Source organism: Monodon monoceros, unplaced genomic scaffold (assembly GCF_005190385.1).
Source record: "Monodon monoceros isolate NGI ecotype Baffin Bay Population unplaced genomic scaffold, NGI_Narwhal_1 Super_Scaffold_21, whole genome shotgun sequence".
NCBI lineage: Eukaryota > Metazoa > Chordata > Mammalia > Artiodactyla > Monodontidae > Monodon > Monodon monoceros.
The window spans coordinates 50,280,158-50,296,141 of NW_021703778.1; the positions used below are offsets into that span (position 1 = coordinate 50,280,158).

Sequence of the window (15,984 nt, forward strand, 5' to 3'; positions counted from 1 at the left end):
ATAAAATTATAAATGAAAAAGGAGAAGTTACAACAGACACCGCAGAAATATAACACATCCTAGGGAGACAAAAGACCTGTATGCAGAAAACTATAAGACACTGATGAAAGAAATTAAAGATGATACCAACAGATGGAGAGATATACCATGTTCTTGGATTGGAAGAATCAATATTAGGAAAATGACTATACTACCCAAAGCAATCTACAGATTCAATGCAATCCCTATCAAATTACCAATGGCATTTTTTACAGAACTAGAACAAAAAATCTAAAATTTGTATGGAGACACAAAAGACCCCGAATAGCCAAAGCAGTCTTGAGGGAAAAAAATGGAGCTGGAGGAATCAGACTCCCTGACTTCAGACTATACTACAAAGCTACAGTAATCAAGACAATATGGTACTGGCACAAAAACAAAAATATAGATCAATGGAACAGGATAGAAAGCCCAGAGATAAACCCACGCACCCATGGTCAACTAATCTATGACAAAGGAGGCAAGGATATAAAATGGAGAAAAGACAGTCTTTTCAGTAAGTGGTGCTGGGAAAACTGGACAGCTACATGTAAAAGAATGAAATTAGAACACTCCCTAATGCCATACACAAAAATAAACTCAAATTGGATTAGAGACCTAAATCTAAGATTGGACACTATAAAACTCTTAGAGGAAAACATAGGAAGAACACTCTTTGACATAAATCACAGCAAGGTATTTTTTGATCCATCTCCTAGAGTAATGGAAATAAAAACAAAAATAAACAAATGGGACCTAATGAAACATAAAAGCATTTGCACAGCAAAAGAAACCATAAACAAGACGAAAAGACAACCCTCAGGATGCGAGAAAATATTTGCAAATGAATCATCAGACAAAGGATTAATCTCCAAAATATATAAACAGCTCATGCAGCTCAATATTAAAAAAGCAAACAACCCAATCCAAAAATGGGGGAAAGACCTACATAGACATATCTCCAAAGAAGAAATACAGATGGCCAAGAGGCACATGAGAAGCTGCTCAACATCACTAATTATTAGAGAAATGCAAATCAAAACTACAATGAGGTATTACCTCACACCGGTTAGAATGGGCATCATCAGAAACTACAAACAACAAATGCTGGAGAGGGTGTGGAGAAAAGGGAACCCTCTTGCACTGTTGGTGGGAATGTAAATTGATGCAGCCACTATGGAGGACAGTATGGAGGTTCCTTAAAGAACTAAAAATAGAATTACCATATGAACCAGCAATACCACTACTGGGCATATACCCTGAGAAAACCATAATTCAAAAAGACACATGCACCCCAATGTTCATTGCAGCACTATTTACAATAGCCAGGTCATGGAAGCAACCTAAATGCCCATCGACAGACGAATGGATAAAGAAGATGTGGTACACATATACAATGGAATATTACTCAGCAGTACAAAGAACGAAATTGGGTCATTTGTAGAGACATGGATGCATCTAGAGACTATCATACAGAGTGAAGTAAGTCAGAAAGAGAAAAACAAATATCGTATATTAACGCATATATGTGGAACCTAGAAAATGGTACAGATGAACCAGTTTGCAGAGCAGAAATTGAGACACAGATGTAGAGAACAAATATATGGACACCAAAGGGGGAAAGTGGCGGGGGGTGGGGGTTGTGTTGTGATGAATTGGGAGATTGGGATTGACATGTATACACTGATGTGTATAAAACTGATGACTAATAAGAAAATAAATACATAAATATTAAAGAAAATAATAAAAAATAAATAAATATTTGGTAGAATTCATAAGTGAAGACTTCTAGTCCTGCGCTCTTCTTTGTGGAAAATTTTTGATTAGTAATTTAATCTCTTTGCTTGTTATAGGTCTATTCTTTCTATTCTTTATTTAGTTTTGGTAGTTTGCATCTTTCTAGGAGCTTGTCCATTTCATGTTCATTATCTAATTTATTGATGTACAGTTCATTGGCATATAACTGTTCATAGTATTCCTTTACAATCTATTTTATTTCTGCAAGTTCTGTAGCAATGTCCCCTCTTTCATTTCTGACTTTAGCAATTTAAGTGTTCTCTCATTTTTTTCTTGTCAATTAAGCTAAATGTTTGTCAATTTTTTGTTCCCTTCATGTAATCAACTTTTGATTTCACTGACCTTTATTATTTTTCTATTCTCTATGTCATTAATTTTTGCTTTAATCTTTATTATTTCTTTCCTTCTGCTTGTTTTAGGTTTAATTTGCTGTTCTTTTCCAGTGTCTTAATGTGGAAGGTTAGTTATTGACTTGAAATTTTTATTTAATTTAATTTTATCTTATCTTATCGGCCACGCCATGTAGCATGCGGGATCTTAGTTCCCGGACCAGGGATCAAACCCGTGCCCCCTGCAGCAGAAGCGTGGAGTCCTAACCATTGGACCACCAGGGATTCCTCATCTTTTTTAATACAGATGTTGACAGCTGTACATTTCTCCCTAAAGATTGCTTTAGCTGCATTCCCTAAACTTTGGCATGTTGCAACTTCATTTTCATTCATCTGAAAGTACTTTCTGAATTTTCTATGGTTTCTCTTTCACCCACTGGTCATTTAGGAAGTGTTTTGTTTAATTTTCATGAATTTGTGACTTTCCAAAATTTCTTTCTGTTCTTGAATTCTAATTGTATTTTTTCCTTTTCTGTAATTGTGACATAAAAATCAAATGTCAATATCGAGTGCTTAATAACTCGGAAAAGAGAAGGACCTCTTTTTTCTTTTTTTTTTGTGGTATGCGGGCCTCTCACTGTTGTGGCCTCTCCCGTTGCAGAGCACAGGCTCCGGATGCGCAGGCTCAGCAGCCATGGCTCACGGCCCGCCCCCACCCCGGACCGGGGCATGAACCCGTGTCCCCTGCATCGGCAGGCGGACTCTCAACCACTGCGCCACCAGGGAAGCCCAAGAGAGGGACCTCTTAATGGGCCCCAGGGTCCACAAGGAAAGCATTACTGAACGGGAGAATTTGGTTACCTGTGAAACTGGTATCTGGGAATTCTCTTGTCCTCTGTAATGATCAAAGGGAGGGATGTTCAAATGATCAAAGGGTTTAGGTATGGAGGAAAAGAAGAAAACAGAAGTTTTAAATTCAAGACAAGATTCTGAAATGCTTTCTTTCTCCATTTGGAATGTTTCCTACTTTAGAGAAATAAGTAAAGGCTTCAAAACTTTACTATTTAATTTAAATACAAGTGAGGTTCTAGAATTTGGGTAGTATCAGAAAGAAGTTCTGGAATTCTTTCAACTAAATTTTTCCTCACCATTCACATACCACCTATCAGCCATATAATAGATCACTAATGCTATTCATTTTTCCCCTCAGGCACTTTTTCCACATGGACTGTGGGGCACCCCTTATCCCAAACCTCTGGCCACATGTCCAAGTATCTGGAGAGTGGGCCAAGCCTGAGAGATGGGAGCCCCACTCTAGAGATTCCTAGGCTCTTACTGCTGACCTGTGGGGACATACAACCCTAGGCCTTGCCCTCCCTACTGGTGAGCAGTCCCGAGTTGCAGGCTCCTGTTCTGAAACATGGGGCAGGCAGTGCCACCGGCGGCCTCCTCCAGACTCCCACATTCAAGGCATGGTGAACAGAGGAGTGACAATTAGATTTACCTATTTTATTTTAGAGGAAAGCAGGAAAGAAAAGTTTTAAGTTTCATACCAGCTAGAAATGGATTAAACAATGGTATCTTTTCAGATTTTGGCAGTCCCTTAAGAGCCACGTGTTACAGGCTTCATTCTTAAGTCAGGAGCACATACACACACAGACCATGCTTTCATAAAAACATGAGGGATTCCATTTGGTTTTAACCTAAAATAAGGCAAACTGAGCAAAACTGAGCAAAGAGGACAAATTTAAAATCCAAACACACTTCCTTGCAGACAACTATTCAATTCAATTGCCAGTAAGATATTGAATATTCTTTTTTGAATCACCCTAATTCAATGTACAGTACCGTATATACTGCCTAGGAAGAAGTTCAAATCATAAATATGATAGGGAAATATCTAATAGCTCAGAATGGCCTTTTCAAGTAGCCAATAAGCTCTAAAAGACTGCAAAATATTAAATCTGGTGAAGCATGAGCTATATGTTCCAGAATGAGCCCATCTCCCTGTCATAGTCCCCCTCCTTGCTCCAGGACAACCTGGAACTGGGTCTTAAGGAGCTAGCACACAGGGCTACTCTCTGGATGCCAGATGATGGCAGGGCCACTTCCCTGCAGACAGTAGTCAGCAAGGTGAAGGCTGCTGGCCATAGTCATGACAGCTGAGCTGATCTGTGATTTCTTCCTCTCCTGCCAATGTCAGGTCCAGGTTTGTCGATATGTTTGTGTTGCTGTACAAGATGCTGGAGAGAGGCCATCTGCCCTGTGTGTCACATTCCAGACTCCACATGGTTATGGCAGGGTTTGAGAGAAGTATCCACAGAGTGAGGGGCAGGATTAGAATAAAGAGGTGTTAATGGTGTGAATTGGGAAGGTAAAGGAAACTGTCGGGAACTCAGTGGAAAAAGAGGGTTGAAGAAAATTAAAGGGGGAATCAGGGGAAATAAAGAAAAACAAGGGAAAAAGACAACCATCTCTGTTTGCTTAAAGGTCAAAGAGTAAAAATAATATAGAAAGGCTCCTTCACCTTGCCAGGTTCAACAGCGTGCTGCATTTTGGCTTTTTAAATAAAGTTTACACCATTGGGTTCTGGGCTCTTCTTCCAGCTGACAGGCTCTGTCTTCCAATCATGTCCACCCCCAACCCCCTGAAGCACCCATTTTTTCTCCAGACCCCACACTTCTCCAAACCCCACCCCCTGACCCAAGTTCAGTTTCCACTTATGGATTACATCTCTCTCTGATTGTCTAGCACTCATTTTCTCAGATCAATCTCTTTACTCTTTTTCACTTACTAGCCTAAATCCATATTACTCTATAGTTTTAAGAAAGATTCATGACAACTAGATCATGCTATTCAGTAACTCAAGTTTTACTGTCCAAATATGTTTGTGTGTGTATATATATATATAATATCTGTACATAATATATATATACACACATATATGTATATTGTGTATGTATGTATGTGTATATAAATAAATAAAACTGGCATTTGCAGGAGCTTTAAAATCTATCAGATTGCACGTTTCTTTAGCCAAACAATAAATAGTCTTTGATGAGTCATGACACTTCACTTCCATGTGTCCACTTTAAGAAACAGTTACAAAGTCAGATGGTTCAAAATAAACAAATAAACAAACCAACAAATAAAACCAGACTAGAGTAGGCATCCAGGCATTTCTTTTCTAGGCTCTGAGGCAAATTCCAGGTGCTGTCTTCTCTTTTATCAATTTTATTTTCTCCTCTGCTTTTGGAAATTCCATTCATTCTTTAAGTCTGATCCACATGATTTTACAGAGTTGGGAAGGGGATGAAAGGGGGTGGGACAGAAAGGAGAGTGGTGGAAGGGAGAAACCTAGTATTTATCAAGTTACCTGAGAGTAAAGACCTTGCCTGTCTTTCTCACCTCTAAATACCTTGGTACCGAGAACAAGATCTAGTGAATGAGAAGATGCTCAATAAACACGTTTTGAATAAATGAAATTACTGACTCTGTACTGTGTGCTGAGGGCCATGCTGGATGGTTTAAAAAACAGTACTGAATGATTGGTCAATAAAAAGTAACTCAGTATAACAATGTGACCTCCTTTGTGTAATAAGAGAATGCATTCCCTGAGGTGGTACCTTCAGAGCTTGGGCTCATGCTGAGGCTGTGATCCCAACATCTCAGTGGGCAAAACCATGGTAGATAATAACTTAAGGCAGTGCCAGCAAACTATCACTCATGCGCCAAGTCTGGCCTGCAGATTGTACAGCCCAGGAGCTAAGAATGGTTTTTATATGTTTAAAAGGATTATAAAACAAAACGAAAAATAGACAGCAGAGATCGAATATGGCCGACAAAGCAAAAATATTTACTATCTAGCCCTTTACAGTAAAAGTTTGCTGACCCTTGTTCTAAGGAGACACTAAGAATGTGCTTCTGAAGTTAGTTTTAATCTAAAGTGTGTTTGGCTTGAACTTGTGTTCAAACATGGCGAGACTGCAGGCCTGGGCTCTGTGAGCACTCTGGAGTCACACACACAAGCTCGATGTTCTTTGTCCAAGCTTAGAGCAGCTCCATGGCACCAATATGTAGAGTCTGCACCTTTGTTAACTCTTGCTTGTTCATGTGACTCTTCTGTAGGTGTTTTTCTACATGATTTTCTGGTTAGTTTTGCAGTGCAACAAAGTCTTCTCCTAGAAAATCTATGGGTGGCAAAATCATAAAGGTGTTTCATCAACCCACTTAGTGTAATGATTAGAGAGCTTTGTTATGGAGCTTTGAATTCATCTGGCTCTAGCTGAAGTACTCAGGATGTGACCTCTCTTCCGTCTTTTATTAACTCTGGGTAATTTTTGGTTGTTTTTAATTCATTGATGATTTTCTGGTCCATTCTTCCTCTCCTCTCCTTCTGTGATTCCAATTATACTTATTTAAAATGGTTGATATTTTCCCACAGGTAAATTATCAACAATCTTTTCTTTCCATTTTCCAGACTGGATAATTCCTATTGTTAGACCCATCAAGTGATTTTTTCAAAATTTCAGATACTGTATTTTCTAGTCCTAAAATTTGGTTCTTGTTTAGTGTCTCCTTTTTGCTGCTAAGATTTCATATGTGTTCATTGATTATGATCATATTTTTCCTTATGTCTTTGAGCATAATTACAATAGCCGCTTTGAAATTCTTGTCTGCTAATACCAACATACATGTCATTTTGGAGTCAGTTTCCATTAATTGCCTTCTCTCATGACTATGGGTCACATTTTTCTGTTTCCTTGTATGTCTAGTAATTTTGAATTGTATCCTGAACATTGTACATGTTATGTTAATCTATAGCAGTGCTGTTCAATAGAAATAAAACATGAGCCACATATGTAATTTTAATTTTCTACTATCCATATTTAAAAAGTAAAAGAAACAGGTGACTTTAACATATTAATAAATTTTAATAATATATTGTATTTGACCCAATGTATTCAAAATGTAATTATTTCAACATGTAATCAATATTAAAAATTATTAAGATATTTTACAATATCTTTCTATATTAAATCTTTGAAGTCTGGTATGTATTTTACATTTATAACACATCTTGATTTGGACTAGCTAGTGGCTACCATATTGATCAGCACAGCTCTGGAGTATCATTCTAGGAGAATACTGAGGTTTGGTCCAATACGAGCTACTCCATCATTATGGGAAGCAGAATCATTGACTGTCAGTTTTTAAACTTTATTCCTTGGTGTTTCACAGAGGTCCTGTGGGCCTACTGTGAGAGGAGGGGAAGGCCGAGTACACTGGGCTACTCTTCCCCATTATATATACATCTCAATTCAATCAGAGCAACTCTGATTTCATGTTTCATATATTTCATTTCTGTGCATAACTTAAAAATATTTTGATACTAAAACAATATAAAAACACAAATGACTATAAAATATGACTCTTGAATGGGTTCCTAGGAACTTTCTTGCTCAATCATGCCCTTGAACCCATGCTGACCTCTCCTCTTCTAGAGTCACTTATTCTCCTTTCTAATCATATCACAAGAGCCAGCTGTCTCTGCTTTCAGGAAAAGCGACTGTGGTTTGTCTGCTATTTAAGTCTTCATGCTTGCAAGTCCTTCCTTCTTTGGCCCCACATGTGTGTGATTGATTGACTGATGGATAGATTGACCAATCAACTGATAGGTTTGCTGGATGGCTGTTCACACCCAGCATGCTCAGGACTTGCAGAAGTGAGCTGTTCCTCATGGCCATCAGCATTAGGGTAGGATTTCATTCTTAATTTAAAAGGACCACATAAAATCAATGAAACAAGTCTCACCTCACTTTCCTTCCTGTCTTCCCACTTTCATTCATACACATTTTACCAGTTTGACAAAGAAAAGAGGGTCAGCACGAAAACTAAATGCTTTGTGAAACCTTTTCACCAGGCAAGTGGTACGGATCAAGCTTAAGAAACCCAAAAAACTGCCAGGTTAAAAGTCCAGCCTCCTTACAAAAGCTAAACATGCCTAACCTGATGCCCAGAACCACAAAACAAAATCCATGCGCCTCAACCCAGGGCAGAACGGGAGGCCAGTGATATTACATAATATAACAGAGTCAGATGCAAAGACCCACTAAAGTGGAAATAAGGAGGCTTAACTGATGAACACATTTCACACAATTCTTCTCAGCTGACAACTCAAGAGAATTCACTTCAGAGCACACAAGTACACGGCCATGAAAGCTTGGGTTGGAAACAGAAGTTCTGATGGATCCCAAACAACAAATAACTTACTGACATTAATTTCAGCCACTGAAATAGACCAATCACAAACACTAACTTATGTACACCTACTCACGGGTGCTCATACTATGACACTGATTTCCTTTTTCTCCAAGACACGGTAATTTGCAGGAGTTGACATGTACCAGTTGAAAGTGTGCGGGATGGCTATTTCTTTTTTCACGAGATGGTCTTAATCGCCCCCTATGAGATGCCTTCCAGTGAGCACTGTACATTTCTATCAAAGTTCTGGTTTAGCCAGAAATTCAGTATTTTGAGCAAGCAGAAATCACTCAGCAACAACAATGGAACACAGACCAAGACTGTGGTATTAACTGTGCATCACCATCCCCCATTCATGGGTGTTGCTGTTTTACCCTGGAGGGTCCAAGCTTGAGACCACAGCTCCTTACCGTGACTGGCATGGGTGCAAGTTGCACCTTCGGATCTGGGGCTCCGGACGGCTGGCTTGAGGGCAGTCACTGTCGTTCACCAGAGTCGTGGTCTTGTTAACAATCCGTGTGCAGGACACGATGGTTCTGCGTTCCCCTGGAAACCAAACCACACAGAACTGAGAGGTCGTGGTACACACACCTGGTAAGGCCATTCATTCACCTTATGGAGGAGTGTTCCGGTGCATCTTTTGATCAGTTTGTCATTTAAAGTGACTATTGTAATGCCTTGTTGTTTGTCAGAGAGGGAGAACCATAATCTTTGGGATGAGGGTGTGTAAGACATGGCAGGGGCAGCATGGGGCAGGAGAAAGATTCTAGAACAGGATCAGAAAGAAGCAACACTTTAGATCAGCCATGTCCTTGGAAAGCTTGGGGTTCACTGAGGTCAAAGTTGTGATTTGGGTCTTTAATTTCCAACAAAGATTGCCAATCTCTATCTGTTCATTTGATGTTTAAAGTCTATGGAGAGCTGGTCTTGATTAAACAACTGTATATCAGCCCTCACCAGAGATGATGGCTACTTATTACAGAACTCCTACTTGCTGGAGAGAAGTGAGAAACAGGAAGGCTAGTCTGAAGGACACAGACCCAACCTGAGAATTTGTCTCTCCATCAACTGCCGCTCGTGCCTAAGCCTCACGTGCTCTTGGGAAGCTTCACTAACCGGTCACCCCAGCTGGATGTAGTCATTCTTTTGGGTGTTCCCAAAGCACCCTGCACACTAGCTGACCATGACTTTGTTAGGAGTGGGGGCGAATGATTGGGAGCTAGAAGGGCGGCCTTTGGAGCCAGGCTGTCTGGGTTCAGACTTGGCTTACTAGCACAGTGAGCACAGGATTGCTACTTAGCCCTCACGTTTCTGTGCCTTTGTTTCCTCCACTGGACTGACTCGCTTAACTTCCCTATGCCTTAGGGTGCTTTAGGGATGGTTAAAATGAATTGATACATATAAAATGCTTAGAACAGAACCTGGCAGGGGTTAACACTTCATGTTAGCTATATTCCTATTGTTATTATTTGGGAAGTGTCATAATAAAAGATTAACAGGAAGTCAAGCACGACTATATGGATCCCACACTCCTAAATCAATCTGTTTCCTGGGGAATTTGTCATGAAGAAATGACTCAAAATTATGGAGCCCTCAACTTGTGTAAGCATAGAAAGCATGGAGCTGCCTCAAGCCAGATTTCTGTTTGGACTGCAGGTCAGGGAGCTGGAAGTCAGGGAGCCATAAAAGGATGCCAGTAGCGACAGCAGCAGAACAGTACCCCCTTGCCCCCCAGCCAACGGAGCCTGCTAACTCTTCCATTTGGGCCACACTTACTTTGTAGCAAGCTGCCCCAGTGGAAAAGGTCGGTGCCATCAGCTCCGCAGGACTGAGTGTCGGTGAGGCCATGTCCAGGTCCCACCTGCCAGCCCACCCTCTGGGTTGGCATTCCAGAATCCAGGTCAACCTTCTGTTCTAACTCTGTGTCCATCAAAATTCACCCATCCTGCATCCATCCCCCATCACCCCCCTGTGTGTCCCGTCAGGGTGATAGAGTACGCTGTACTAAGGGGGCTGCTGGCTAAGAGTTCAGAATGCTTCCAACCGCTCCTCCTAAACAACACAGTAATGACTACCATGCCTTTTGTTCATATTGATTTTTGCAGTATTTGAGTCTCCTCCCTGCAGTGGGCATGACGGCTGATCAGTATAGAGAGAGTAAATCATCTGCTAATATATGGAGGCAAATCATGAAGCCAGGACTCAGGCTCTGAACGTTTCACTGGAGTTGGAGGACTTTTTCTTTCCATTGTATTACTGTTGGTCCCATTGGTTTCCCTGTATTTCCATTGGCCACTGGGGCAAAAAGGAAAGGGTATTTGAGGGTCAGAAACATCTTCCAGTGCCCCTCTATCAAACAGCAACAGATGGAAGTCTGTTCTATTCATTCCCAGGGTCACCTGTCACACTTGTGACACAACCATTCATCGGCCAAACCTCCACTCGGATCAGCATCCAAGGGCCCCATGCCATAGGCAAAGCTGGGCACAACTCCGGCATGGAGGAGTTTGGAAGACTCTGCCCAAGTGTTCTGCAGAGAGATTTGCAGTGGGATGTGGTTACATTCCATGGAAATACAGGTTATGTGGCCAGCCTTTCCAAGGCTCTGTGCACCCGCCACGGAGTGCTCTGAATTCACTTCTCTGTTTGACAAAAACCCACACCCCATGAGCCCATGACCCTACTGCTCACCTCCTCCGCACTGCACACTGCAACCTTCCCAGCTGCTGTGGGTCCAGATGAACAAGGAGTCCTGTGGTTTTTCTGGTTCACTTTGATTTTCAGCAGTGTAGTTTACGGGAATGGTGTATTCGTAATGAATTCCATAGTTTTGGTCATGAAATAACAACACCTGGATCAGCAGCAAAATAAAAGACCATTTTGAAATAAAGTGAAAGCTCCCAGGATTGCTGAACTTGCAAGCCAAGCCATGCTGTGGCTGTCTCCCTACCAGGGGTAACCTGTTCTTTTCAGGGTTTCAAAACAGGTTCATTCCAGGGGCACACCTTTATTTCAGTCTTGGGTTCCCTAGATACTCAAATTCAGGGCAGGGGCCTATGTAAACCATCGGCAGGGAGTTCTACTCTTTTCCACTGGAGAGAGGACTGGTTTAGAAGAGGGATTGGGGATTAGCAAATCTGTGGGCTCTAACTGCACTTTACATGGAGAGCTGCTCCAGGCAGAGCAAAGTACCCGTTCCCACAGTCACCCACGAAGCTGCCCTTACAGGGAGAAAGACACAAATATACTGCTTTTCTCAAACAGGCATCTGAACAAGTAGGGTTACTCTACTTTGAAAATGAACACCACTCTTCACACCCCGAGCACCAGTCACTGCTATGTGTAAGGCAGGCTCAAGAGTAGACACAGCCCCCTGCAGGGGAATCTTGGGGATGCCTGTCAAGGATGTAGGAGCCTTCCTGCCGCCATGGGAGCTAGGACGATGATGATGTCCACGGGGTGGCACAGCCTGGCGCAGGGCTTAAAGCTGGGAGTGAGGGGAGGGGAGCCATCATCGTGCAGCTTGGGGACCCCTGGTTCTGCAATCCTGGTAAGTGGGAACTGGAAGGGCCTGCTCTTTGTTTGGTAATGCATGTTTCTAGCCCTGTAGAGAGAGAGGTGCTCTACTGGCTTTATTTCCCTACGTGTACATAATGGTGCAAAAGAAGCACTCTTGTGGGAGCTTCAAGTGGCCTGGCTGTGGGTGGTATATCCTCAGGCTACGCTTGGAACCAGGGGGCAGTCCTGGGTCTAAGCAGCTAGCAACTTCACTTCCAGCTCGGGGTCTGGGAGAGCCGGCCCGCAGGAGCTGGAGGCAGAGGGTGCTCCACCTGACCTGGGGAGGCCAGGTGGACGGTGTGCTGGACAACAGGAGCAGTCCTCCCTCCCAAGCATCTCCCAGCCCTCCAAGGGCTGCAGTTGCAGGCGGGGTGGGGTGGGGTGCTAAGAGCAGCCCAAACTGAATAAACATCCACTTCTCCAAGAAAGAGACTTGCAGTAATGCATTTGGAAAAATGCCTCCAGTTTAAAAAAAAAAAAAAAAGGCTTTAAAAGAGATCTTTATTATCTCAGTATGGGAATAAGACTGGTGAATTGAGAATCCATATGAAACCAATTTCATGCAATTTTGTAGCCACGTATAATTTGTATGCGTGTGCATAATTGCTTTCAAATGCAGGTCCCCGTGGCTCTACGGGCACTCCTGACTCTGCAAGCAATGTGCACACCTCAGTTAGTGGACAATGGATTTTCCTTCAGAGGCAGATGGGCTCCTCTCGTTTCTAGGTTTAAAAACTGGTAGTAACAATTATATTTCAAGAGAGAAAAGTGATTAATGTTCAAGAGGGCAGGAACTTCAGCTGTGGTAGTTATTGCTTTCCCAGAGTTTTGTTTATTATGGTCTGAATGAATCCAGGCTGTGCATTTGCTTTAATGGGCTGACGATTCACTCACAGTTTATGAAAGCTTTTGGGAAAGAAAGGAAATAGGCCCATCTTGGTGTTTGCTAGAAAAGCAAATTCACATGCTAAAGGTGATGCTGCTATCTTGGGTTTTATCTTGTCTTTTACTTCCTCTTTTAGTCCCTCTGAATGACTGCTTTTAACTCAGGACAGGAGGATTTGTTCCAATGACTTAGATTAGGAAACAATCTAATCACAGAGAAATGATTTAGGTACCGGTTCTTAGGTCCCAGAAATCAACTTGCAAGTATATACCTGCAGTAGATTTAGGGTGTGGAGTGTTGCACTGATAGATTTCTGGACAGTTTATGTCATCTGTGGAAACTGGCTCCCCTTACTCTTATCAGAAATTGTAACAGGGTTAGGGCCATTGTGGGTGACATTGCTGCTCACACGTAGAGCTGGTCTCCTCAGGAGAGTCCCTGGGAAGTGGCCTGGGAATCTCTTGGGTGTCACCTAATCTTGAACAGCTGCAGGTTGCCAGTGACCACAAATTAATGGGGAGATAAGAACTTCCAAGTAGAGACTTTGGCAGGCATGGAGGACAAAATGTGCTTTGATTGCAGACACACAAGCTGTCACAACTCCCATTCTTTGGAAGGAGACATGGATTCAATAATTACAAGCTATCAAAAGTTAGTCACGAGAAGTCCTAAACCCTGAGAAGGCAACGGTGGCATTCCTGTCCCTGGAGATCTTTCATATTCTTAAAAGGCAGCATAACCGGATGTTTCAGTGGTTTGCATGGGGTCCTCCCTGAGACAACACACAAGACCAGAGTGCCCTGATCTGGCCTGATTGCACGATTTCTCGAGACCACCTGGGGAGTGAATAGGCCTGTAGAATCTGGTTCTCCCTCGATTCCTGAATCCTTGTTGCAAGCAGAGTCTGGAAAACCTGAGTGGTATTGGTTTGGAAACAGTGTCAACAGTTCATTTCCAAAAGGTAGTTTCCGATGTGGATATACAAACTGTGGGGCAAATCTAAGCCATCTGATATTAAAACATAGACTGTGGGGCTTCCCTGGTGGTGCAGTGGTTGGGGGCCGCCTGCCGATGCAGGGGGCACGGGTTCGTGCCCCGGTCCAGGAGGATCCCACGTGCCGTGGAGCGGCTGGGCCCGTGGGCCATGGCCGCTGGGTCTGTGCGTCTGGAGCCTGTGCTCCGCAACGGGAGAGGCCGCAGTTGTGAGAGGCCCGCATACCGCAAAAAAAAAACAAAAACATAGACTGTGAGTGGGGCTGTCTGCTTAATAATGTCAAGTCTCCCTGGCGGCCACATGGCTAAGCATTTCCTTCCTGGAGGTGGTTCCTTTTGGAAAAGATGGGAGTTCTGCCAGTAAAGAGCTAGGGCAAAATTTTGAGAGGGCAGAATTTTGAAGCATGTGGCAAAGGGATTAGATAAGAAAAGACCAAGAGAGAGACCTGAGCAGCAGGTGGCCAGGCAAACCACCAGGAACCAGGTGTACCTCCTGCCCACAGGGTCTCAGGGAACAAGTCAACTGGTAGACCTCTTGGAGCCGGCGGTCTCAAGACAAATGCAAAAGCACGGCAAATTACCATCAAATGCAGAGGCATTTTGGTTGGTCCCTTGGCGGAAATTTTCTCCCACAGGCCCCTTCTAACATAGCGGACGGTCGTGCCTGCAATCTGGAACTCTCCGGGGAGCTCTATCTTCCAGTCACTGTTGATGGATCTCTTGCTGGAGTCTTTGAGAGCTAGAAAGAAAATGGAACACCATGGAATAGGGGGAGTCAGTCTGTCTTTGAAGGGAGTCAGGGTGTCCTGAGCGGTGGGTTAGAGGTCTCGCTCTCTACCTCCACAGGGGAGAAGAGGGAGGCCTGCAGTGAGAGAAAGGAAGCTTTCTTTGAGAACAGAAGCCTGGCTCACAGGGAGAGAACAGCTCCTGACCCCAGGACCCTCCGAGAGAGAGCTGTCGTGACTCCTGCACCTCTTGAGCATGGGCCGCTGTCTCAGAATCAGCTCACTCCGTGGGGGATGCGGGGAGGAGCGCCAGAGAATGGAGACAGCCACAGCCCAATCACATTTCACGAGATTTACAGAGTAGGGGGTTTTCCACTGGATGAACAGATTCTATTTTAATGTGTCCAAGGCTACAAAACAGGGTTTGTAGCTTTAGCAAAATTCATCCTTCATTTTACTCTTACCTACCTGGGGCTTTTTAGAGGGCGGCCTAACTCCAATGCCCCTCAAGGATTTGATAGCCCTGGATTAGTAAAGCAGATGCTCCTTCAAGAAACAAGTGTCATTCTACCAAACACGAGTGTCTGGAAGCCTGAGCCGCCTACAGGCGTGGCAGTAACAGTGAGCTGATGTCTTGTGGGTGGTGGGGGCCCTCCCACCCTCAGCTTTGTGGCCTTTGCTGGGTTCACATTTTGCTCTCTCACACTCTGTACAAAGTGTGTTGGAACTGACAAGGAATCGACATCTTGCTGATTGGCCATAGCAAAGATTTGGTTTTCCACACAAGCTATTATTATCTGAGTGCTCACCAGTGACTTTCTTTGTTGTTTCCTCACTTAGGTTTTAGAGTCATGTGGTTCTCATGAGGGAGCATTCTGCAGTGAAATTCTGTTTTTTTGTGCTGTTTTGTTATTTAGGAAAGAAAGAAATAACTAGAACCTACTCTGGCATTTTGGAGGAGGTGGCAAATGAAAATGGGTGACAGTTAAGTCTTTACGTCACTCAAAAAATAAAACTTTCCGTGCACCCCAAGTCCAATGCCATGCTCTCTGCCAGTGCAGCTAGAGTCCCCTGAGAACCAGATGCTCTCAATCACCTTGGGACCCTGCTCAACCCATAATCAGCGAAATCAGGTTCTATCCCATTCCCTACTCTCTGCTTATGAGGCCAGAAATATTAATAAAATGCCCACATTTAATACCAATTTTGGATAATGAGACTTGAAACCCAAAAGTGGTTTCGGTTAACCCTGAGTCCACGAGCCCCTGGCTGGGTTAGGACCTGGTGGGTCCAGTCCTGGTCAGGCCACAAGCAGCCGGGGGATGCTGGCCTCCACTTCCTCGTCTGCAGGACACAATGGTCCCAGCAGGCTCTCCTGGCCAGTAAGGGGGAGGTGCATGCTCAGGACTCTGTG

At 43.2% G+C, this 15,984-nt stretch overlaps 1 protein-coding gene across 1 annotated transcript in view; it reads right to left on the reverse strand.

Moving 5' to 3' along the window:
- The window catches only part of ADAMTS17 (ADAM metallopeptidase with thrombospondin type 1 motif 17), a 348,762-nt gene that overhangs the window by 56,956 nt on the left and 275,822 nt on the right, over positions 1 to 15,984 (reverse strand). The window contains exons 17-19 of the mRNA XM_029239604.1: positions 14,427 to 14,584; positions 11,100 to 11,259; positions 8,819 to 8,954 (exon numbers count right to left, since the gene is read on the reverse strand). Of these exons, the coding sequence (XP_029095437.1) occupies positions 8,819 to 8,954; positions 11,100 to 11,259; positions 14,427 to 14,584 (454 nt within the window). The remainder of the gene's footprint in view (positions 1 to 8,818; positions 8,955 to 11,099; positions 11,260 to 14,426; positions 14,585 to 15,984) is intronic.